The sequence below is a fragment of the Camelus bactrianus genome, chromosome 9, assembly GCF_048773025.1.
Source record: "Camelus bactrianus isolate YW-2024 breed Bactrian camel chromosome 9, ASM4877302v1, whole genome shotgun sequence".
Lineage (NCBI taxonomy): Eukaryota > Metazoa > Chordata > Mammalia > Artiodactyla > Camelidae > Camelus > Camelus bactrianus.
The window spans coordinates 13,774,267-13,799,135 of NC_133547.1; the positions used below are offsets into that span (position 1 = coordinate 13,774,267).

General features: G+C 36.5%; 1 protein-coding gene across 11 annotated transcripts in view; it reads right to left on the minus strand.

Moving 5' to 3' along the window:
* The window catches only part of LOC141578719 (ankyrin repeat domain-containing protein 26-like), a 45,723-nt gene that overhangs the window by 14,057 nt on the left and 6,797 nt on the right, over positions 1 to 24,869 (minus strand). For 2 of the 11 annotated variants that reach the window (XM_074371073.1, XM_074371075.1), the window contains exons 7-22: positions 24,297 to 24,426; positions 23,875 to 23,936; positions 21,279 to 21,372; positions 20,081 to 20,140; positions 19,447 to 19,475; positions 19,185 to 19,257; positions 17,166 to 17,411; positions 15,561 to 15,634; positions 13,674 to 14,414; positions 11,434 to 11,588; positions 8,329 to 8,362; positions 7,907 to 8,048; positions 5,529 to 5,742; positions 4,308 to 4,410; positions 3,162 to 3,662; positions 1,544 to 1,699 (exon numbers count right to left, since the gene is read on the minus strand). In XM_074371073.1, coding sequence (XP_074227174.1) covers positions 1,544 to 1,699; positions 3,162 to 3,662; positions 4,308 to 4,410; positions 5,529 to 5,742; positions 7,907 to 8,048; positions 8,329 to 8,362; positions 11,434 to 11,588; positions 13,674 to 14,414; positions 15,561 to 15,634; positions 17,166 to 17,411; positions 19,185 to 19,257; positions 19,447 to 19,475; positions 20,081 to 20,140; positions 21,279 to 21,372; positions 23,875 to 23,936; positions 24,297 to 24,426 — 2,814 coding nt within the window. Of the gene's footprint in view, positions 1 to 1,543; positions 1,700 to 3,161; positions 3,663 to 4,307; positions 4,411 to 5,528; positions 5,743 to 7,906; positions 8,049 to 8,328; positions 8,363 to 11,433; positions 11,589 to 13,673; positions 14,415 to 15,560; positions 15,635 to 17,165; positions 17,412 to 19,184; positions 19,258 to 19,446; positions 19,476 to 20,080; positions 20,141 to 21,278; positions 21,373 to 22,291; positions 23,314 to 23,874; positions 23,937 to 24,296; positions 24,427 to 24,869 lie in introns of those variants that run through there. The other 9 variants (XM_074371076.1, XM_074371074.1, XM_074371077.1 and 6 more) reach the window with 9 other exon arrangements.

The following is a 24,869-nucleotide window of genomic DNA, read 5'->3' on the forward strand; positions in this document are numbered from 1 at the left end:
GCAAAAACCTGAACAGACAGGTCTTCAAAGAAGATACACAAATGGATAAGCACATGAAAAGATCCCCAACATTCTTAGTCATCAGAAAAATGCAAATCATAACCACAAGGAGATGCCAACTCACAACTACCAGGAGAGCTAATGACGAGTTTGACAGGAATGCATACAAATTGGGAGAATGATATACTTTTGATAAAAATGTTAAATGGTGCAGCCTCTCTGGAAAACACTATGGCAGTTTCTCAAAAGGTTAAACAGAGTTACCATATGACCCATACGACAGCATTTCCATTCTTAAGTCTATTCCCCAAGGAAATGAAAACATGTTTACACGAAAACTTGGACAGAAATGTTCACAGCAGCATTATTAGCAATAGCTAAAAAGCAGAGGCAAGCCAAAGGTCCATCAACTGACGGATGGATAAATGGTTTAGCCCCACAACCGAGTAATGTTTGATAGTAAACAGAAATGAAAATACTGACAAGCACTATGACATGGATGAACCTTGAAGACGTTATGTCAGATGAAAAAAGCTAATCATGAAGGACCACACAGCATGTGATTCCATTCATGTGAAACACCCAGAACAGGCACATCAATAGAGACAGAAATCAGAATGGTGGTTGCTGGGGGCTGAAGGAGATGGGGGGCTGGGGGTGATGGCTAAGGGATGCAGGCTTTCTTTTTGGGGTGATGGGAATGTTCTAAAATTGATTGTGGTGACAGTTGCACATCTCTGATTATACTAGGAGATACTAACTATGCATCCTAAATGAGTGAATAATATGATACGTGAATTTTTTTTTTTTTTTTTGGTGGGGGAAAGTTCTTCGGTTTTACTTATTTATTTTGAGAGGAGGCACAGGGGATCGAACCCAGGACCATGTGTATCCTAAGCATGTGCTCTACCAGTTGAGTTACACAATCCCCCCTATATTATGTGAATTATATCTCCATAAAGTTAAAAAAAAATCCAAAGGCAGGATCTAGAAAATTTTCTTAATTCTCTATTTTGGGTGTACCTACACGATCTGAACTTCTCCATGCTTTTACAACACGTCTAAAATGAAAAGAAAATGAAGGCAATGCCTAACTCCAACTGGTTTGTGTAATGACTTTTCTGCACAAGTTATCCTGAAATCCATGTAATCGATACACACAGATTCTATATCCATTCACAAAAGTGAGGATGAGACATGACAATTTTCTGGACCATGCCATGAAACATTATCCTCTGATTTTTATCTAGCTTGCCTCACTGTGGTGAGAGATCACACAAAAAATACTGTTTAATAGGAAAAAAGTTAACGTCTGTGAGGAAAGATGTATAATTTTCAACTTCTCTAAGGGTAAATATTGTAAGAAAAAAATATATTAAAAAATGGCAGAATGAGTGTCAATGTTTAAGAAACAAGTGCATCATAAAGGTAATAAAGCTGTAATTATAATGAAGATGCAAAAGAAAGCTGTCCCTGAACAGCTAGTGTCCTATAACACCATGCGCTGTACATTCACGGCTGACGTGCTCAATTTCATACATACTTGGTCTGCAATTTGATGTAATTTTCTCTCTAAATCCTGTGTCTTATTTTCGACATTAGTCTGATGACGTGCTGTTGTCACCTCCAGGGAAGCTTCCAACATGAACACTTTCTTTCGGGTGTCAGTCAGCTCTTGTTGAAGCCGTCTCACACAGGCCTAAAAGGATAACTCTGTTACTGATTTTTAAGTCACCTCATCATTAAGTTACATTAATAATATATAACTCCAACATATGGACTTTGAGAACTATCCCCACAGACATCAATTCGCCTTCTTTTACCCATAGGTACACATTCCTGTTTACTGACTTTTGTTAAAGACACAGAAGGCATGACCCTCCTGCCTTATTGACAGTAAGTTAACTTAGACAATGGGTGCAGCCCCACCAGCCATTCCCTGCCCCTCCCAGGAAGTGGCTGAGCTTTACCCCCACTGAAGTCTCTAACAGAAAGGGGTGTGCGGGTGGGATGAGTGGTGGTAAATTCCACACTGTGGAACATTCTTTCTCTTTCTCATTAGAGGCTTAAGTTCAGAGTTCACATATTCAATTTGGTGCTTAAGTCCTTCCAATAGACTCCTATCTCACAATAAAAATGAGGTTATTCCAATGGCCTTTGGGGACCCTAGACAACCTGGCCTCCCCTGCTTCCTGGACTGCAGCTCCTACAGCTCCCCCACCCCTCCCACTCACTCCCTTCCTGCCACTCAGGACTCTGGCCACTTCTCCTCAGTCTGAAAATGGGACACCACTGCCAGACTCGTACAGCACAGAGCGCCCCAGTTCCTCTGTACTGGACAAACTTAGATCCAAATGACAGTAACTGAGCCTTGGAATGAGAATTGTGAGCAGATTATTTGAAAAAATGTTCAAAGTAAATTATAAATAGATGGGGGGAAGACTAAGGCAAACACAGTTTTGCTAAAATTCACATTAGTCCCAAATTATGACTGAATGAAAAGTAGATGACTTTAAGGAGTGGACAGGTCACAGCAATACATGATTTGAGATGGAAATATTTCTGAATTTAATTCCAATTGACATGAATAAAAAGAAAATTATATCAACTAAAAATGTATGAAAAGCTACTGAAGGAAAAGTACTACAAGATGCAGCATTTACACATCGGTTCATCTGGGAAATCTGGATTTGACTGTCAAAGTAATCCACACAACTGAACCTTCTCTCTCTCTCTCGCTCTCTTTTCTTTTACTTTTTTTGTTCACACAACTGAAGCTTAATTTCAAACTACTCATTTTAGGTATGAGCATTTCATTTATCTGCTTCATCACGATACTAAAATGTGGTGACAGAAAGATTAAAATGATTTGTGTAGTATAAGACTAAATTGCTAATACCTGCCTGTATCTGTCAACAACTTACAGCTTAATCTCTTAAAATTTCAGGCGACAAGGCATATTTACTCAAAGTAAAGCACCTCTCAGTTCTAATTTTTGTTTACTGGATACAAGATATGCTTTTAGTCTGCTTTACAGGGTATATATTTATAGTCCACACATTTTTAACATTCAACTAGTTTCAACATTTAGCTTTCATCGGACACTGCTTTGAATTTTCTTTGAGGAAGTCTGAAAATTAGTTCTGTTTCTGGGTACTTACTTGCATTTCTGCTCTGTCAGTTTCATACTGATACATTCTGTCTTTTACACATTTGCAGTCATTGATTAATTCCTTGTTTCCTTCCTCCAGCATCAGAAGTTGTTTACGCGCGGCTTTACTCATATGATCTGGAAACGGCTCTGGGATATTAATTGTTTTTTTACTTTTGGCTTCATTTTGAGCAACTTCCAGTTGCTGTCGAAGCAACATGTTTTCACTTTGTAGTTCACACAATCTGTCCTCCAAGAATGCCTGCTTTGCAGCGTATTTATTGACTTTCCCTTGTTTGTGCCGATACAAGGGTTCAATTTCCTTGTTTGAACACTGGGCTTGGCTTTGGTCTCTATGCACACATTCTAATACCGTCACTGGTCTAAGAGCATCTCTCCTGGGATGTAGCTCAATTTCTGGGCCACGGTATTGACTTTCAGCTTCAGGAAGTTGCGGAGGAAGCACCTCGCCGTTATCTTTTGGGTCAGACACCTCAAAATTCATTGTGTCCTGTAAGTGAAACGACTCATCTCTTACTCTTTGAACTGTACTCAATAAGCTGACTTATCACAATTTCCTTTGAAGTGAAAGACTAATCTCTAAGTTTATACAATAAGAAGTTTGCAATAACTGGATATCCAATTGGAAAAACTTAAGGTGGATACAAGTCTCAAACTTTATACAAGCAGAAATCCCCAAAAGTTCAAAAATTTAATTAAAGACCATGAATCCATGAAAGTAAAAAAGAAATCACAGAAGAATTTTTAAGAAGCTGAGAACTGGAAAGGCTTTTCTTTCTCTGAAATACAACAAACCCAGAAGGCTTACAATAAAAAATGAAAAAATCTGACTACACTTAAAAATTGTATCTCATATCTAATCTTTACAGCTACCCCCTCAGTAAGAGCCTTAGCTCTGATTATATAACAATTTACCTTCCATTCCTTCATTCAGAAAAGACACAGAGCATCTACTAGATGCCAAGAACACCAAGAAATTAGTAAGTTAAGCTGTAAATGTCATAGTTCCTATTTAGGATGAGATAACTTTTAAATTTGCTTTAAATGAAAATATAGATCAATTCAAAAGAATAGTATAAATACTATTGATGAAACAGTGTTAGAGATATGAAATTTTCTCCTAAGACTAATTTACCTGACTCGGTTTATTCCATATACTCTTCAGTTCAAATTCTAGTGGTTGGAGAGTGCTTTCAAGTTGCTGTTTCTGGAAAACCTGTTCATTGTATTGTTTCTCCCTGAAAATTAATTTTGTTAGAAATTAAAAAGTTCATTTTATGATCTGGTTCTTCACATGCCGGTTTATTACCCTAATGGAATGTCTATCTTCTCATTTTGTTTTTCATTTCTAAGTCTCACATTTTAAATTCCTCACTTCAATCTCTTCATAAAGATATATATATTTGAAAAGTAGCAATGAAAAGACATAATGCTACTGAGTTTCAGTCAAGAGTAACTCTGGTGAGTAGTGTAGGAAAGAAATTTTGCAATTATTCAGTAAGTTATGAGTGAAAAATTACCCCTTTTTTCCCACATAGCCATAAATAACTCCTTTATTAGAACAGAGAATTTAGTTACTTATTAAGAGAAGTTGCTGTTTAGAAACAAGTTTATAAGTTCATGAGAAATAAAATTTCAACTTCATGAAATACTACAGGTACTCCTAAATGATCTACAGTGGGAGGTAACATCCACAGATGTCTTTTCCAGAACACAGATCCCCTAATTAGCATAATCCAAGGCGAGGCTGGGGAGTCCGCTACCTGACTCCCTACACTTTATGTTTCTTCTTTTGCAACACTTTGAACTTATCTTGTTGACTATTATTTATTTAGTAAATCATTTTTAAATCCCTTTGGAAACAAGGCAGGATCCATAGTAAGTAATTAAACAATAAAGAGTAATCTGTGCTTTCAGCATACACCTTTGAACTGATCTTATCTCTGCATGAGAGGGAAGCTGAAGAAATTAACCAGTAATCACTTTCCACTTTAGTTTTTAGTCCATCTATTCATATGTCAAGAATAAAACTGCATAATTTTTTTAAAGTTTCTGCCTTGAGACAATTGTTCATTTCATAATTCTGCAAGTGGGAATGTAAAGTAATAGAAACTTTCTGGGGGACAATTGGGAGATAAGGATCAAAGATCTTTTTTTAAAGAAATATAGAATGAGGAGATATATATATATATATTGCTGTGTTATTTCCAAGAGACTCATATTCCACAATACTAATGAAATTTTCTCCCCTGTAAAATCCCAAAAGTTCAGTGAGCATTCATAAGACTTCTCCTACATATCTTCATATTAAATATAAAGAGTTCAAATATTTCTTTAAAACTAAGGAATTCAGTACCTCATATTGCAGAGCTCTCGTTCCCACGCCACATTTTGACGTTCTAACTGTGAATTCATTTGTCTTGTTTCCAAAAGCTCTTTTTGTAGCTTGTTAACCTTATTTTCCATTTTTTTAACTTTTCCTCTAAGTAGTTCACAGTTAGATTCTTTACATTCTATTAAGCTTCTGAATGAATGAACTGCATTCTGAATTTTCAATAAGGTAGCATAATCTGCATTAGGAAGAAAACACAAATAGAAATAAGATGAATGAGTAATTTTTTGTGTATAAAGGACTGTGCATTTCGCATTCACTCATCCATACATTGAACAGATGGTACTGAGCATCTATTCTGTGGAAGACATTCTTCTAAGCTCTGCAGACATTAAAAGAATGACAAAGTAATATTGTGAACATTATGTAAATAAATTTGACAATTCAGATGAAATGGGTAAATTCCTCGAAACAGAGAAATTACAAAAGCTCAATTAAGAAAGAACACATAAGCTAAAAAGCCCTATATCTTAAAAACCAAAATGAAAGTCCTATTTAAAGACCTTACCACAAAGAAAATTCCAGTCCCAATGGTTACACTGGTGAATTCTACCCAATATTTTAGGAAAATTTAATACCAATTCTACAGAAATTCTCCTCAAAAAATGAAGAGGAAGAAATATGTCCTCATTCTACAAAACTAGCATTAACCTGAATCCAAAACCAGACAAAGGTATTACAAGAAAGAAAACTAATGTCATGAAAATGGAGGTAAAATTTCTAAATAAAACATTAACAAATCAAATCCAACAATACAGGATCATTCATCATGGCCAAGTGAGGTGTATCCCAAGAATGCAGGGCTGTATTAACACGTAAAAATCAATTAATGTTATTCATCATATTAACAGACTAACAAAGAAACATCATATGATCATGTCAGTGGATAAAAAGAGGCACTTCCCAAACCTTAACATCTATTGCTGATAAAAACTTCCAGCAAACTGGGAACTAAGGGAACGTCTTCACTATGACAAAGATCTGTGCCAGCTCTACAGCTGACACCATGCGCAATGGTGAAAAACGGAACGCTTTTCCCAGAAGGAGGGGAACTGGACAGGAATGGCTTCTCTTACTCCTTCTATTCAGCACTGTACTGGAGCCAGTGCAATCAGGCGAAATAAAGAACCAAAAGACATCTGGATGGGAAATGAAGAGGTAAAACTGTCTGCTAATCAGCGGGGAATATGATTACATGGTGGGAGTCAGCTAACTCCAACCTGTGGGCTGGGTTGCTTGCTTTGGTAAATAAAGTTTTACTGAAATACAGCCACATCCATTAACTTCTGTATTGTCTATGGCTACTCTTGTCATAACAGTGACAGAGCTGATTAGCTGTGACAGAGAACGTATTTATTGTCTGCATGTCTTAAATATGGACTATCTTTAGTAAGACAGTAGTTTAAAGAAGAAAAATCTTGACCACCTTTGGTTACATAGAAAATCTGAGACAATCCATAAAAAGGCTACTAGAACTAATCAATGGGCTCAGCCAGGTTGGAGGGCACAGAGTCAGTATACAGAAATCAACTGTATTTCTATCATCAGAAACTAAAATTTAAATTATATTATTTTAAAACAAACAAACAAATACAAATATACTATTTACAACCGCACTGAAAAAGAAGAAATACAGGTAATCTCATGAAAGACGGAAAGACCCAGACACTAAAAACTCTAAAATATTACTGACAAAATCAAGGAAGACCTATATAAGTGGAGAAATAAAATTTGTTCAGGGTTACAAATTCCATATTGTTAAGAAGTCAATTCTCCCCAAATTAATCTACAGATTCAACATAATCTACATCTAATTTCTAGGACACTAGCAGACTTTTTTTTTTTTTTGCACATTGACAAGCTGATTTTAAAATTCATATGGAAAGAAGGGTAATAAAATGAAACAAGATGAATCCAGAGGACTGTGGCCTTTAACCATGGAGATGTGAGAAGCAGTAGCTGGATTTTAAGCAAGGGGGTAACAAAAATCCGAATTTTAAAAACTATCTAGTAATCACGGTTGCGGTGTAGACCAAGGTTCCAGGAGGTGGAACGGTGGAGAAAAAATCCTGAGGTGATTTCAGTGTTCTAGGAGGGAAGTAGTGATAACCTGACCTTGGGTGAAGGCATAGGAGCGGCAGAGTCAACAGACAGCACAGGGAGTGGGAACGGTCACAGCCCCTGGCTGGCAGCGCACAACACGTCTGATTCTGCTTTAACACAAAGCAGGTTTCTGAGACGCAGCGGACTGTTACGTACCCGCGCTCCCTGGGGCAGCACTAGGTGTGCACACGTTACCGCGAGATACTTCAAAAGGCTTTGTAGTCATACAGGGGCCCTACCTTTACTCTCCAGGCTAAGTCGTTCGATTAGCCTCAGGGTGTTCTTATAATTAGGGTAAGGCGACTCGCAGTCCTCGGAAGCTGTTTCCGGTGACAGAGTTAAGTCATCGAGGTCACCCACAGAATTCACCTGCTCTTTGACCTACAAATAAATAATGCTATTTCACAGTGTCTCCAAGAAAGTTATAAAATATGCTCAGTGTACTGAGGTGATAAATATCCATCTTTTTATGAGAGCAAAAACACAGACACTTTTTGAAAGAACTGATTTTTGTCAAAAGGCTAATTTTATCAATAGTGTTTCCAAATTATTTTTAAGTAAATGTCTCTACAACAAAGGAGGATTTTCTGTTTTTCCACTCTATGTTTTATAAATTGTTTTACTAAAGGATAATATTTTTATAATTAATATTTTTCTATACCTTGCCCTTTTTAGCAGATGTTTTCTTTGAACACCTAAAAAAAAAAAAAAAAGCAATTCATTTCAGCCAAATACTAAATATTGAAAATACAAGAAATATGTAAACCTATTATTTTTTATATAAAATCTTAGCATTGATAATTAATTTTCAATACAAGGGATTAAACAAAAATGGAAACCATAACATTAAAGGACAAAGAAAGTATATCAATTATATTATTAACAATGTATTAAATTTAGATCAAGTGGACAAACAAAGAAAAAGGAAGAACATAAGGTTACTTGCATTATTTGATAGGAAAAAATATACCAGGATTTTCCTGTTGTTGTCATTTTCAATAAAAACTGGTATTTAAGGCACTAAAACCTATTTGGAAAGTATTACTTAAGTCCTAATATGAAAGAAACCCTTTTCTAATAATCATGGAATTAGCTTTCTTGAGGACCTAGTACGCAAATGCTATGCATTATTATCAGCACTTTACATGTCTTAAAGACATTTTAATCCTCTCAACAATCCTGGGAAATAGGTAATACATTACGTACTTTACCCAGGAAGAAAATTAGGCACAGAAAGGCTAAGTCACTTGCCAAAGCCCCTGTGTCTGCCCAGAATTCCAACCCAGGCAATCTGGCTTCAATACGTGCATTTCACAATATGCTAAGAAAGTAATATTTATTTTTAAGTATTTTTAACTAATATAGTAAATGAATCTCTATTATTATTCTATGTCTAGGTATAGTTATAAATAATAATTTCTGGGGCATATATCCAGAAGGAACCCTACTTCAAAATGACACCTACACCCCAATGTTCTAGCAGCACTATTTACAATAGCCAAGGCATGGAAACAGCCTAAATGTCCAACAGATGACTGAATAAAGAAGAAGTGGTATATTTATACAATAGAATACTATTCAGCCCTAAAAACCAACAACATAACACCATATGCAGCAACATGGATGTTCCTGGAGAATGTGATTCTAAGTGAAGTAAGCCAGAAAGAGAAAGAAAAATACCATATGAGATCACTCATATGTGGAATTTAAAAATAAAACAAAACAAAACAAAAATTCAAAACAGAAACAGACTTATAGACATTGAATATAAACTTGTGGTTGCCTAGGGGGCTGGGGGTGGGAAGGGACAGACTGGGATTTCAAAATGTAGAATAGATAACCAAGATTATACTGTACAGCACAGGGAAATATATATAAGAACTTATGGTAGCTCACACCAAAAAAAAAAAAATTGTGTCAATGAATATATGTATGTTCATGTATAACTGAAAAATTGTGCTCTACACTGGAATTTGATACAACGTTGTAAAATGACTATGACTCAAAAAAGTTAAAATAATAGTAATAATAATTTCTGAATCTTAACACCTATTTTTTAAAAATAAAAAGACTTTAGACCTAGGCAATACTGGAAATCAACTTTCAATAAAGATTTGCTTTTGTTAAAGAAATTAATGAGTGGGCATTCATTATCCATTCAGCTGTTTGTTCATGCATTTGACATGTCCTTATAGAGCAAACAAAACATGTTAATGACACTTTTGGTACAGGAATGATGGCTTTTGTAATTTAGAACTTAGTAATCCAAAAGTAATCATCTGTGATAGACTGTTAATAGTTTATTATTCTATTGTATATAAACAAAATCTTCCCCTTCTTCCTAGAATCTAAACAAATATTAAGTTAATATAATCTGATAGTTTACAATAGCATACAAAACCATAGCCACCCATGATGATACTGTCAAAGACACTATAATATCTAGAATCATCAAGGAATGATTAAACCCTATTCAGTATGGCCTAAGTGTGTGTATAGTTATTATGAGTATACAATTTTAAAAAAATCTATGTACAATAGTGTAATTTTAAAGTCACTATCTGCATATTGAATTGTGTAAGAATATTACGCTTCAGAACCAATGAATAAGCCCTTACAACAACTATATGTGAATAGACGTTTACTAGAATCTTTTAAAGATAATGTAGTACAATCAATACACTTTCTTATACCGGAAATGCAAACAAGGTTAAACTGAAAATCATCTCTTCTACGGAATCAATTCCAACAGCAGAGAGACATGCTCTACAAACTACCAACTGATTATTAAAAAAAAAAGAAAGGGAACCCCCACGAGCCCCACATCCCCCTTCAGTTATCACCCAGTCCTCTCCTGCCTTCCCAGTGAATGTTCTCTAAGGGGCTGTTTAGACCGATTCACTGCAGCCCGGCTTCCATGGGGACGTATTATTGAAACTTCTAGTAAAAGGCACTTGTCCTCATCTCAACCTTTTGGCAGCGTTCCTCTGATAGTTGAGAAATACCTTGCCAAGCCTTTGCACTATATGATGCTGTTCTATTTCCAGAGAAGGTAATCACTGCCAATATGTCTTCACCTAGAGATAAAGAATTTGTAGACTTTCCCTGCCATGACCTAGATCTCCTTCACTTAAACTGCTGTTGTCACTCATGTGCAGGAGACCACCAGCCAGTGAGGCAGTCTTCTCAAATACATGTGAAGTCACAGATGCTTTTAATGTCTGTTTTCCACTTTCATTCTTCTTTACTTCCTTCATAGGCAAGCCAGGAGAGCTACTTTAAAACAATCCATAAAAAAGCCAATTTTTAAAAAAATAATTCTACTAATAAATTTTAAGAAACCAATTTTTGAAAAATTCCAACTCTTATCCATCTTCAGTCATTTAATAATTCACAAAATGTTTATCAAGGGCCAACCATAGGCAAGGAAATACAAATTCTTGCTTCAAGGCAGATTTACAATTATGATACAATGTGATATGCAAGAGCTGACATATGGAAAGTAATAAGTGAGCATAAGGAAGGCTTTACAGAAGAGGGGAAACAAGCAGGTCATGAGCAAAAGAGACAGGAGGAAATGATTCTACCTAAGAAATTAGAATGTGAGCACAAAGATTAGGCATTTGGAATCTAAGAGTGTCCTTGGAACCTGGAAGGAAGAGTGCAAAATACATGGAAGCAAGTACAGAGATGAGTCTGGGAAGAAATTCTGAACAATACTAGGAAAATAATAATTATCTACTATTGAATTCTGATATACGCTTACCTATCAGAAATTTCTTTCTGCAGAGCAGGTAACTGCTGGTCATCAGTTTCTCCCCTCTTCCTCTGCTGAGTTTGTCGTTTATAACAGTTGCCATCACACATGGTTTCTGATCCTTCCAGTTCACCACTTTTGTTCCTGTTCTCTTCTACTTTAACCTTTAGTGAAAGTTTGATACAAAAGGTAATTATTACTTTATTCATGATAAAGGTGTTCTTTCCATTCATTTTATCATTTGACTCAGAGTTTGCCCTGATTTCTATTGATTAAAATATATTTGTTCTTACTTTAATTTTATCATTTGAAGACATTGAAATGTTTGTAAATTCTGCTTCTTTCTGTTTGAGGAAAAGAAAGAGAATTTCCAAAATTTTAAAAGGGCTTTCTTAATGTTGTGCTGTTACATCCACTCTTCTGCATGTGAATGGCAGAGACAGAGAAATAAAAAGACAAAGTCATAAAATTTGTCCTCTTCTGTCTTTACCACCTAGATTTTGTATTAAACAGCCAGACTTAGAAGACGTCACACCTTGGTGCTTCAGTAACACAAAGGAAACAATCTTCTTTCTGTGCTAAGGCTATCCTTTCCCCACTACATTTTATAATTCTTGTTTCATTTGGATCCTGGGGTATCAAAAAAGTGGTGTTTAATAACATATATAAACCCAAGTTTACCGAAAGGAGCAGAGTGAAACTGATGAATTGCCAGTTAGTGTGGAATTCTGGAAAAGGAATAATGATTCCCAATTTCACATTCAATAACCATGACCATTTTATAGCTAGAGGGCATAGGAGTAGTGAGTGATCTACCTTAGCCCCACTGTCTACTGATAATGGGAACACAACCAAGAAAGGTCAAGTGATTTGTCCAAAGCCCCTAAAGCAGCAATCTTCAGCATTTCACGGTGTCAAAAGAGATGATACAATTCTCTAACACTGAATCTAATAAAGTACCAAATAAATTCATCCAATTGATCAGATAAGTTAAAAGTGTGACTTTGGCAAAGCTGGTGGCAGGGCTCAACTCCTTTTTCTATTAAAGGAGAACACCTTCAGATTTCTGTCTACCTTTCACACTCTTTGCACTCACACAAAAGAACACACACACACATTTAAAAAATCCATTACTGGAAGTGAAGAAAACCATTCAGTGCATCTCAAAACTCAAGATTTCTCCTTTGGAGATAAATACAGATTTTTTTTCCTGAGGGTTCATACTACCTATATGATAACATCATACATGTCAAAACTTACTACATTTTATTAAATAATACAATGTAAGGGTCTGACTCAACAGAAACACCCAAGAGTGTTGATTCAAGAATATGTGGGAGCACATGTATTTGTTCTTAAGTATATCTCAGAGTGGCCGTGATGGAATTCTAAGTGTCCAGTGATCAGTAAGACACAAAAGCCACACTCACTAAAGCACAATGAACGGATCAGTTTAGTGAGAGTGTGTGCTTATATCCCTTGTCTCAGTCACTGCTTCCTTCCCATTCTATGGAAATGCAACTTATATTTAAGCCAATAGATTAAAAACAAACAAACCAACAAACCTTGAGCTTATTATATTTCCTAAGCCATTTCACTTGCGTTCATTCTGGCTCAGAAGGTCACGTGGCACACAGCTGAATTACTTTCCCACTTCATATGAAAGACTGACACAGACACTTATGTTGATTAAGGAACCAAACCCAGGAAAATACTTCCCTGAATTCGTGTTATTTAGATGGCAGAAATAGTCTGTTTCTACACAATTACATATTTAGATCATCCCCGTTTTATACATAAGCTATTTTCATAAGTGGAAAATCAGATCACATATGGATCAGAATGGAAGAGATGATTGATAAAGAGAAAAACCAGAGTAGCAGCAAAGGAACCTCTACCTCTTTTTGAAGTTGAATTTTCTTTTTCCAAAGCCAGGAATTCTACTTGTAACATGCCTACCTCATTCTTAAACCTTTGCATATCTTGGTGAAACTCTTTTAGATATACTTTGTTCTGCTACCATTTGATGGAGAAGAACTCACATTTCCTAATTTGGGGTCCATGATTTTAGAGTTATTAGCACCGCAGTTAACTGCAAGCAATGGCTTCTGGAGCTGGCCTTGTATTGGTTTGGTTTTCTTATAAGTATTTGAAACAGCAGACATAGCGTGACTTTTTGTCTGAATCATTTGTTTCATCTCACTGGAGTGGGCAAGCCACAAGACAAAAAGGCTTTTTGGACCACTTACCAGAGGTGTATGTCTGATCTCTGATTTCCAGGGAGTATTTCGGCTCCTTTTTTGTTTTCTTTTCGTATCAATTTCTTGGTTTTCTTTCACCAGCAGCCGTGCTCGGTTCCTTACTTCATTTTCTCTATCAGTAAAGAAACCCTCCTCATTTTTGTCACAAACATGTTCAGTGTCTGGTGTGTCATTTTCAGTTAACTTATTTTCATTTAAATAAAGTTTTGAAGATGACTGGCAGCCATACTTTCCTGAATCAGCCTTGGAGTAAGATGGGGAAACACTTTCAACAGTGGGCTCTTCGTGTTGAGGGAACGCCTGGAATCCTACAGAGATGGAGGCTCCAGGTGCATCTTGTTCCTCAGAATCACATATATTCTTTGTCACACTGGAAGGTAGTTCCTTTAAGTCACCATGTAGTTCAGAGTTGCCATGTAGTGACTCTGTCTTACGATGAACAGTAATTTTGCATTTTTCACGGATTTTACTGACTTTCTGATTTAACTTCTTTGTGATAAATTTTGTATTAATTTTCCAGTGTAATTTGCCTTTTTTGACCCACATGTCCTCATGCTTCTCCACACAAGAACGTTTTGAAGATACAGGTACGTCCTTTCTGTCCTGTTCCTTATTCATTCCTGGTTCTCCAGGCATTTTTTGCAGATGCACAGGTGAAAGATTGATCTGCCTGATTTGACCTTCAGATTTCTTTCCTTTCACAGTACATGCTTGTAAAACATATTTATCCTTAAGTAGTCAAGTACAGATAAAGAAAAATTAGAAAATAATTAAAATTTAACAAACTTCCTAATCTATGTTTGGCTACTCACAAACTAAGAAGTGAAAAACAACTTGCCTTAGCCTTGAAATAGGAGAAAAATAGGAACTCAGAAACCTAACTTTGTCACTGTTTGTTTGAACTAAACAATTCATACATGTTAAATCTACCAAGAATTAGAGATTATGTTTTTAACATTACAGAGGCTTCCTCACTAAAAAATAGTTCACCTCACATACCTTAAATAGTGAGCCCCTCCAGTGCATGTAAAGGTTTTTTAAAAAGGACTAATAACCGGAGAATAGGCAAAGTGTAAATTATTAGGTACCAAAATCAATTAACTTCAATCAGAAACAGGAACAAATTCACAAATTTTAATGCAAACTATATACTATGATAGTGATCTACCTCAATATGTGTTCTCTGCATCCATCCAGGTGTATTATACTCTAGTATTCACTAGTGAGAGTGAATAAAAGAATTTTTAATAATACTTACTGATTTCCTACCCTGAAATGAAATAAATTAGAAAGGTTTTTTTTGTTCCATAAAAGGAAAGGTCCAATCCTGGAAGGTTTGATTCTCTTAAGAGGCAGTTGGGTTGACTCTATGACCCCTATTTTCTCCCTGATTGTAGATTCTGAAATCAATTACATAGAGGTCACAAGACAGAAGAAATCTTTCATCTGGGCATCAATGACTTGCAATTTTAAATTGCAAATTTTGGACCACTGGGTATGACTGTTCCTTACATAAAACTAACACAGTGGTCATCACTGTTATATTGTTTACAATTTCAACTACTTAATCACATGATTTATTATTTGATATCACCTTCTTTATCATGTGAGGCAGTTATAAAAATGGAAGAAGTAAACAATATTCAGGAAGGATTTTTGCCTCAATTCCAAGGATAAAGTTTAACTATAAATTATTAAAGACCCTAACAATACTTTAAGCTTTGTAACTAGATAAAATGCTATTAAAAACAGAATATGAAATAATTATTTATTGACTCTAAAAGTGTAGTTTGAAAGGCAATTTCTTTTGAACTGTGTTATTAAAGCACAGAAAACAATATTAAACCAGAAATTTAAATTTACATTTTTACATACCTGTGACTGGTTGTTTTCACTTCCATCACGTCCTTCTTGCTCTTCCTTAGATGCCATTTCTAAGTCTAGGTCTGCTGAAAAATGAATATGCTTAATTAAAATTAACTACTTAGAACAGCTATATAAAAGGCAACATCTCTATAAAAATAGATAAAAAACATTACATCAGTTGACAGTTTAAATTAAGCTTAATCTTTAGCTGAATATTTACTTTTTTAAGTAATACTTCTAATTATCTAAAACTTCAAGGAAGTGTTTGGGAAATACTAGATGTTACCAGATTAAAGGCACACAAACATTTCAAGGTTTCATTCACAAATTCATCCACCAGACATGAACAAAACAAAGAGAAACAGTACAAAATTTAAAAATAGAGTAGAAACATACAGAGTCACAATAGACTCTATTCTCTACCTCCTAACTACCTTTTTAACAACATACCAAGCTTCAAGAGAAATGCTATTCATGGTTCCCAAAATTACTGTTACTTTTTATGCTTTTATCTTTCCTTAATCTGAAATCTTTCCCTCTATTTTTGTGACAAATTCCTTTTCCTCTTTTAAGTCTCAGCCTGCTTTGTGAAGTCCTCCTTGATTACAGCTATCTTTCTGCAGAGACACAGGGATCTCTTTCCTTGGAGCTACCTTAGTACTTCACAGATTTTTCTAGTGTATCTTCATCAGCTGAGCTGTAAACTATTTCTTTACATGTCTATCCTCTTTGGTCCTTTGCTGTAGAGGACAAACTCTTAAAAGTACCTTTGTAGAAACAGTCTTTATTTATTTTACTCAATAATTACTTATTGAGTTCCTGCTTTAGCAGTAGGCACTGGAGTTTAAAGAAGAATGTGGATAATAGGTGTCAGGGATGGCTTTTCTAGCGAGAATGCCTGAGCTGAGACTTCAGCAGTGAGGTCAGCCAGCTTCCCAGGAAAGCGGGACAGGAGAGCAAGAGAACACGCAAGGCTGGGCAGGAAGGGAGAGACGCACACGAGAGGGTCAATATTTGTGTGAAATCCAGGGCAGGTGAGGAGGGCATCACCAGCAGCTCAGAACACCAGAGCAAAGGACAGACAGAGGGCGCTAGAGATGGAGAGCCAGGCCGAAGTCAGACCACAAAAGCCTTGCCTGTCCCTGTAAGATGCCTGGACATTAATATGCTTTAAAGAGTGTTTCATGGTCATGTGTGCATTTGAGATAGATCACTCTACGTGCTGAATATAGCTGTAACTACTATTTATAAATTCAGAGCTAGATAAAAATAAAGCTAAGAAACCATACTTTGAGAAGGGAATCTGTGGATGGCCACCTAGGTTTCCCAACTAGTCAGAAAGCTCTAGACACCATCCTCCTACCGGCTCTCAGGAGTGTGCTGAATACTAGTCTCAACGAACTTACTTTCTCCTAACCCTCTTTGCTATTTAATATGCTGCTTTGGTCAGAGGATGAATGTAAATGTCATGCCAAAAAGCATTGTCTGGTTCTAGGTTGCATAAAAAGAGTAAACACAAGCGTGATCTTGCCACAAAGTGATTTCTGCAAAGTCAGAGTATGGCGAAGCCACGCACAGGTGGACTACGGCTAACTCTCTGTGCTGCTTTATTACCTTCTTTGCTGCTTCTGTTCTCTGGCAGCTGTGATTCACGCAGGCCACGGAGCGCTGCATTTTCTGACAGAGACACGGCTCCAATATTCATCTGGTCTTTATCTACTAGGGCCGTCTGCCTCAGTTCTGTGGGTGCTGACTGGTCTGTGGTCACTGATTGTGATAGCAACGGACATTTATTGACTTCCAAATGCTCAGCTCTTTGACCAGCCACTTTATTGGGTCTCAAACTAGTAGAATCCCAGTCTGAAGAATCCGAAAACAAAGTTTCCACTTATTAGAATATGAATAACAATACAAACTTGACTAACTTGTATAAATTGTCTTTCCAGAGCAGCAGCCCCAAGTCCGTCCGCAGCCCCACATCCTCCTCTCCTCTCGAACACACAGCTCCTTCCCAGCTGGTTGTACTTTACATGTCACTGCTGTTCACATAGGGAGCCACTGTCTCTCTTTTTTCTACTTTTAATTCTCTAGTATCTCTTATTTGGATTAACTCACACTCTCTATTAAACAGTCTATATACCATAAGAGCTTTATGAATAATTATGAGTCTTCAACATATGAATTTTTTCATTAACCAAATGGATGTCTAACCAGCCATTTACGGGACGTTTAAATATGCATGGCAGTATTGTGTCCTAGAGACATGGGTTTAAGAAAACTTAATGAACTGTACTACTTTAATTACAATGACACAGTCTTTCCTCAATGTACCAATCTCTTTAGAATTCTTTCCTTAATGCTTGGATAAACATCATCAATTTATTTAAGAAAAGATAGCCTTGAGTGACTAATTTTTTCCATATAAAAATAGGATAAGTCAAGGTACAAACTAGATCCAAAGAGTACAGGGTACCACGAGACAGGAAATATGTAACAAAAATGTTTTCCTTTTTTTAAAAGAATTAAGTTGTCAGATTTAAACTTTTTAAGACATGTTAAAGAAAAAAAGGTAAGAAATGTAGAAGTGAACTTTAAAGCCCGTTTCATCACAAGGGCCCCTGTATCATTTCACATCCATGAACCCTGTTTAAAACCGCTGTTCTCAAATGTCATCTGAGAAGCCCTGCAGCCCCAAGTTCCCTCCATCTAGGGAGTCCACGAGGTCAAAACTATTTTCACAATACTACTGAATGCTATTTTCATTCTCATTCTCCATTAATTGTGCAGTGGAGGTTTCCAGATACATGACATGTGATAACATCATAGCTCTAATGGCTAATGGAATGTTGGTGTGTGCTTGTATTTTAAATCTTTCAGTTTTAGTTTCTAATAATATTAAACATCAATAGATACAAACCAGTTAAGAGTTCTTTGGAATTGTCAATAATTTTTAATAGTATAAAAAGAATCCTAAACCCCAAAACTTTCAGGATTAGTGTTTTAAAAGATCGTTTCTACCAAATATTAAGGTAGGACTAATTACTTCCATCATTTTTAATAATCAAAGACACCAACCCCTTCACACACACACACTCCTAATCAAAACATCCAGTTGGCTTAAGATCTTTGGGGAAGGGAAATAGCTCAGTGGTAGAGCACATGCTTAGCATGCACATGGTCCTGGGTTCAATCCCTAGGACCTCCATTAATAAATAAATACAGAAATAAATAAATATCATCAATGTGACAGCACTAAAATAATTAAAGTGAAATATGACTGACATGTTAGCAAGTGAAGCTTTAACCTACGTAAAGGTCAGAATTCAGTTAAGCACTTTAAAACTCTGGAAAAACCTTAGAACCTAATAATCAATCTCTCGGAATCCCTAAGAAATATGGGGATACCAAACTGAGCACTTCAGTGTCTCCGAACATCAATAGAAACAGCAGAGTCAAAACTGACGTTTTAAAAAATCTTTTTCTTATGCTTATATATTTTATTCAATCATGGATGCCAATTATAACATCTGCCTTATTTATGTCATCTTTCAATTATATTTGAAAAAAAGGAAGGAATTAGGAATAAGAAGACTGTACTTCATTTCAGAGTTAAATTTGTATTGCAAAATTTACCTGATTTGAATGTTTGTAAATTCTTCATTCCTCCTGTTTTATTAGGAACAGAATCTTTCACTCCAACTGCAGGCTGAATGGTTTTTGAAACAAACCGATTAATAATGTACATTTGATACAATTTGTAGCAATAATTCAAGGGGGGGAGAGCATTGTTTAGCTCAGTGGAAGTGTGCCTGTTTAACAGTGCATGAGGTCCTAGGCTAAATTCCCATTACCCTCATTAGAAAAAATTTCATGATAAAAGTATAAAAGTTTTTACCTTCAAGTTAGGATGCATTTCAGTAGAATCTAAAAGCCAAAAGGGACACATAATCAATTACATGTAAATATGAAAGCCAACTATCCATTCATTCAGACTCAGTACTTAGCACAATCCTCATGCTTGCTTTGGAAATGAATACATTTGGTTTTGGTATTTCGTTTTTGAGGGGCAGTTAGGAAAGCAACAAGACAGAAATGTGAATCCATTATAGATACTGAATAAAGAACAGGAATATAGGTTGAAAAAAACATGCAGTTAAGATTTCAAAAGTACGATTATGTTTCAAATGACTTTATAAGATACAAACGTGCACATATACCAATGTGAACATGCTGCCTCAGGAGGAGAAAAGCGATCTTTAATCAGAAGAACAAATCAGGGCTCCAAGAAGACAAATGTGAAAGCTGATGGTAAAATGCAATAGCACAGCGTTCATGCGACTGACACCATTAGACTACAAGTATTTATCATGCTCTTCAACTTGTCCTATCATTTAGGAAGTCCACAGTTGTGATGGCAGTTTATTTGAATGTGCAATTCACTTATCATCAAAGTGTGATGAATTGATCAGCTTGGATACACACTTGTAGAATAATAGTTCATGAAAATATTCATTGTTTTCCATACCCACATGGGCTATTGGTATGCCTACATTTCTTGGATCCTCTGGCCATCGAAGTTTCTTGATCCACTCATGCAAGAAAGAATGTATACTGAGTTTTCAATATTGAAATCTGATGATCAAAAATAAAATTTAATTGCCACAGAATTATTAGATATTAAAAGTCTTTTATATTTCAAAACCTTTGTAGTATTCACTGAAAATAATATCTTTAACATTTATGGAAAGAACATTATTAATTTCTTTTGTTTCCTCTATACACAAGTCTACCCTCTGAGCGTGGTCTGAAGACCAGCAATGAGGGCATCACCTGAGATTGTTAGAAACAGCTCAGAATGTGCAGTTTTCACTGGGTCCCCAGGTGACTGAGTAAAATTTGAGAAACTCTGGTCTATACCGAGTCTGCTTCTACAGCACTTGGACTTAATTGAGCCTTCTGAAATCAAGCCTCACGCACCTCCCTGTAACACTTCCCCAAAAGCTGCATCAGAATTTGCAGACTTTCCAATGGACTCTTTACCAGGCTCCAGTCCCCTGACTTCCCCGAAATGCACCCTGCTCTCTTCCTCTTTCCCACTCTTCTGTTGACCTCTGAGACACCATCCTATATGGCAGCAACACGCTGCATGACACGAAGGTCCAGACATTTACAGATGACCACACATGCCTATGCTCATCCATGGTAGGTACCCCCAGCTCTGCGTGATCAGGTACCGCAGTCCTCACGGCCTTCCTAATGATCAGGGGGCTGGGGGAGTGGAACTTTCTGCTGTGCTTCCCGGACAAGCTTTGGTGCTGGAAGAAGCTCACTTTATACCCATCTCATCTCAAACACTCTTCTCTTCCTTCTTCTAAAGAACTATTCTACATTACCACCTCCTGCCAAGGACCCCCCTCCCTTTAATTCATTTTCTCCCCTCCTCCCTGCCTCTCTCATTCTTCACTCCCTCCTTCCCTCCTCCTGATTTCCTGGCTGTCCTCAGATCACAGAGCATCTTGAAAGAAAACTAACAACTGAGCTCCTCAAACAGCATTCTACTTTAATCGTTGCTGACACCTGATAAGATATACAATTTACCTCTTTTTCTCCTCTTTTTTCTCACTATATGTTCAACAGGTGATTTTCTTTGGCTGAGAGAATATATCCTAATTCATGTTTTAAATCAACATTCTGTCAAATGACTTTTTTATAAAATACAGTGCTTACTTTCTATTTGTCCATTTAATGTATGTTTTTCTCCTTGACCTGCAGCTCCAGATAACTGATCAACATAGTTCGGTAGTTGAACCTTGGTGGTACTCTGTTAAAATTAATATTAATAATGAATTGCATAAAGATTTCCTAATCCCTTTCTAAGAAAATATTTGTTTCCAACCTTATTATTATTATTTTTTAATTTCCTACTTTAAAAGCAATTAGATTAAAAAACAAGTCAAGCATATCCTAGAAACCCAAACATTTAAATAGAAAATTTCATATACACTCTCTAGATGAAGTCTATCTTTTATCTTCAGTTGGCTTTTGACTCTGTGAACTGAGCATGGAAAGCCAGGGCAAACATTTTCACAGACAAAATACTGACGTGCAGATTTCAACAAAGAATTAACTTCAAAACGCCTAATTCCATTTTGCATTCCTCAACAAAAGAAGAGGACGTTTTTAAAAAATAAATATTTTTATATGTATAACTGAATTGCTTTGCTGTACACTTGAAAGTAACATTATGAACTGACTACACTTCAATAAAAAATAAAATTAAAAATATACATATTTAAATATATCCTTTAATAAGTATACGTGCTATAAATTTAAAATGTTTCTTAGGGCAGATATTGACTTTAGTATTAAAATAACACACTTGGCATGAAAAGAAGCCTTGGAGTCTGTCATGTTGAATATTAACAGAACACTGTGGAAACTGTTACACTTCAGTAAACAAAGGCTTAGCAGAATCTAACTAGTATTTGATAAAACTTTCATTGATAGGAAAAAGAGTTGAATAAGGTAGCAAAGTAGAAAGAAAAACATTTATGCTTAAATTAACAGCAGAAAAATTTTAAATGTAGTTATGCAGCTCTTCAAAAAGTACCATAAGCTTTACTTTAATATGGGAAGAATAAGAACACTGTTTATTGACCATCTGCACATGCCAGGCCCTTATCATGCACGTTGTCTTTTCTACACACACCAATGATAAAGGTGATGCTAAGGACGCTTACCCACTTGCTGCTTCCTGGCCACTCCAAGATGCTGGAGCACCGTGATGAACAGACGGGACCCGCTGTTCTCTCTGTCTGGAACATCCCTCCCCTGGACCTTCGTGTGCTGGCTCCTTCCTGTCCGTCACCTGGCAGCTTTGGTCACACTCAGCTCTTGTCTGACTACCTAAATTCCACCCTTACTCCACCCCAGTCCTAACTACAAACTCCCCCACGGTTGTCTAACCTAACTCTCCCCACGTTCCTCATAGAAGGACTTACTGTCCCTGAAAAACGGTTCCTGTTTACTTGTTCTTCTGTTCCTGCCACTACAGCCTAACCCCTCAACTGCTACATTCAGTGTCTAATGGCCCGATGCATAGCTGGTGTTCAGGAACAGGAATTTATTTAAGGTCAAAACATCTAACATACCCAGAGGTCACCAAGTACCAAAGCACTATATACCTATCAGAAATGTCTGATAACAGCCCACCGACACTCAACATACCTCAAATGAGAAATCCCGTGCCCGCTCTAACTTTCCCATCTTATCATCCTTCAAATTTTAAAAAAGCGTCCTCAAGATTTTAGTAGGTCACTAGTGGCCACTGTCATCATTCTGTCTTACATTTCTATAGCACCCTTTACAGCTGACAATGTGTTTTCACATTTGTTACCACATTTTTGTTCATGACACATAACCTGAGGTTTAGGTGTCAATATCATATTTTTGAACGAGGTCACTGACATTCAAACAAGTCAGACAAGTTTTCCCAAGATCCCACAGTGGGTCAGAACCTGGATGCTACCACGTCTGCTGACTTCAAGTACAGTGCTGTGCCACTAGGCAGGAGCTGCCGAGATCCAAGGGCTTGGGCTCTTCTGACCTCTTTCCACGGCTATCACCTTGGAATAGGTCACCACTACCCTGCACTTAGCTTCCTTCATTTCGGTCGCCATAAAAGTACTCAGTGCACACTACTTTCCCTGCCCAAACTGGGCTGTCCTCAGTAAAACATCACTAAACCAAACTGCTGGCATTTTAACACCATGTATTTATTACTATTCCCCATGCTTTTTCTTCTCCTGAAATGTTCGTTGCAGATCTACCTGACAATCCAAATATAATAACACTTTCAAGTCACAGGCACTGTCTTTTCAAGGTCAAAGTGGTTAAACAAACAAAGAAAAACACTTTTTTTAAAAAAAATGCAACTTGTTTCTCTCTGAATCTCACTAGGAGTTTTACACATCCATTTATAACAAAGAAACAAACATCTGGTCACAGGCTGACCAAGAATAATTCATTAGTTTTTAGAAAATGTAACTTCAGAGACCAAACCGTTTCCCTGTGACTTCTAAGCCTTGGTTTTTGCACTACATACACCCGTTTCATTAGGTGAGTCTGGAAAATTAACAGAAGTTCACTCTGCAGTGGTATGACATGTAGCATGGAATGATTTTACTAAGTGCAGGTTAAATATATGAGGGAACAATTTTGCTGGGCAAATGCAAAGGTGAGAAAGTGAAGTCAAAACATCCCTCCATTTATGTTTTAACATCACGCAATGCTTATATTAGAAAATAATAATAGAAGACAGTACCTCAGAGTCCCAGGATGGTTCTACACCTTCATTTTCTTCTAATCCTAATGCTGAGGTTGGGCCTACAAAATGTAGTCACAGATACATTAATGAGAACACGTACCACTGGGAAGTTGAAATACATTTATAAGCCTATATTCATTCATGACTATGTCAATAAAATAAAGTGGCAGAAAAGAATTTCAGAGGGTTGAAGCATTTTCTGGAAGAAAACTTGGTCATAGTTGGGATATTTATGAAGAAAGGTGGCAAAAGAAAGACACTTGAAAAGAAAATTGTATCATATTTGGATCTACAAACTTCAGATTTTTTACTTTATTTTTTTTTTAATTGAGGTACCAGGAATTGAGCTATACCCTCCCCCCTCCAACCATACTAGCTTTTAAGCAGAGAAGGAAATCCACAGATGTGCACTAACTTACCACCTTTGTCATTTTTATGTGCTCCATCAATAGAAACCAATTTGTTATGATCTGCTTGCTCCTTTAGGACACTGTTAATAGTCCGAGTGCCGTTCTCTTTCCCACCAGTTTTTGGCTTTGCTGCTTCTTCCTATAAAAACAAAACAAAATGTAACAAAAACCCAACTTCAGAAAACATCATATTCCTGCACTTGGTCATTCAGTCAATCAGTCAGGAAGACAACATATATTTACTGTATCCATGAGATCATAGGCATTATCCTGGGAGAAGCTGGCAATATGTATAAAAGACAGATTCTGCTCTATATTCTAGGAGAGGTAGAGACACATGAAAATGAATCAACACAGACAAGTATAGCCAAAAAGAAAAAAGGTGAGGATCAAATTTTCTTTCCATTGTTCATAAAATTAGCTATATGTCCTTCAGAAGAGCCTGAGCATTTTCCATGACCTGATTTTCCTTCCCTTAATTTGAATTTGAGATTATTCCCATCATAATTTGTACTATAGAGCTCCCGCTCTCACTTAACCCCACTATTTCTGCTGTGCGTGTATAATAATCTCTCTCATTTT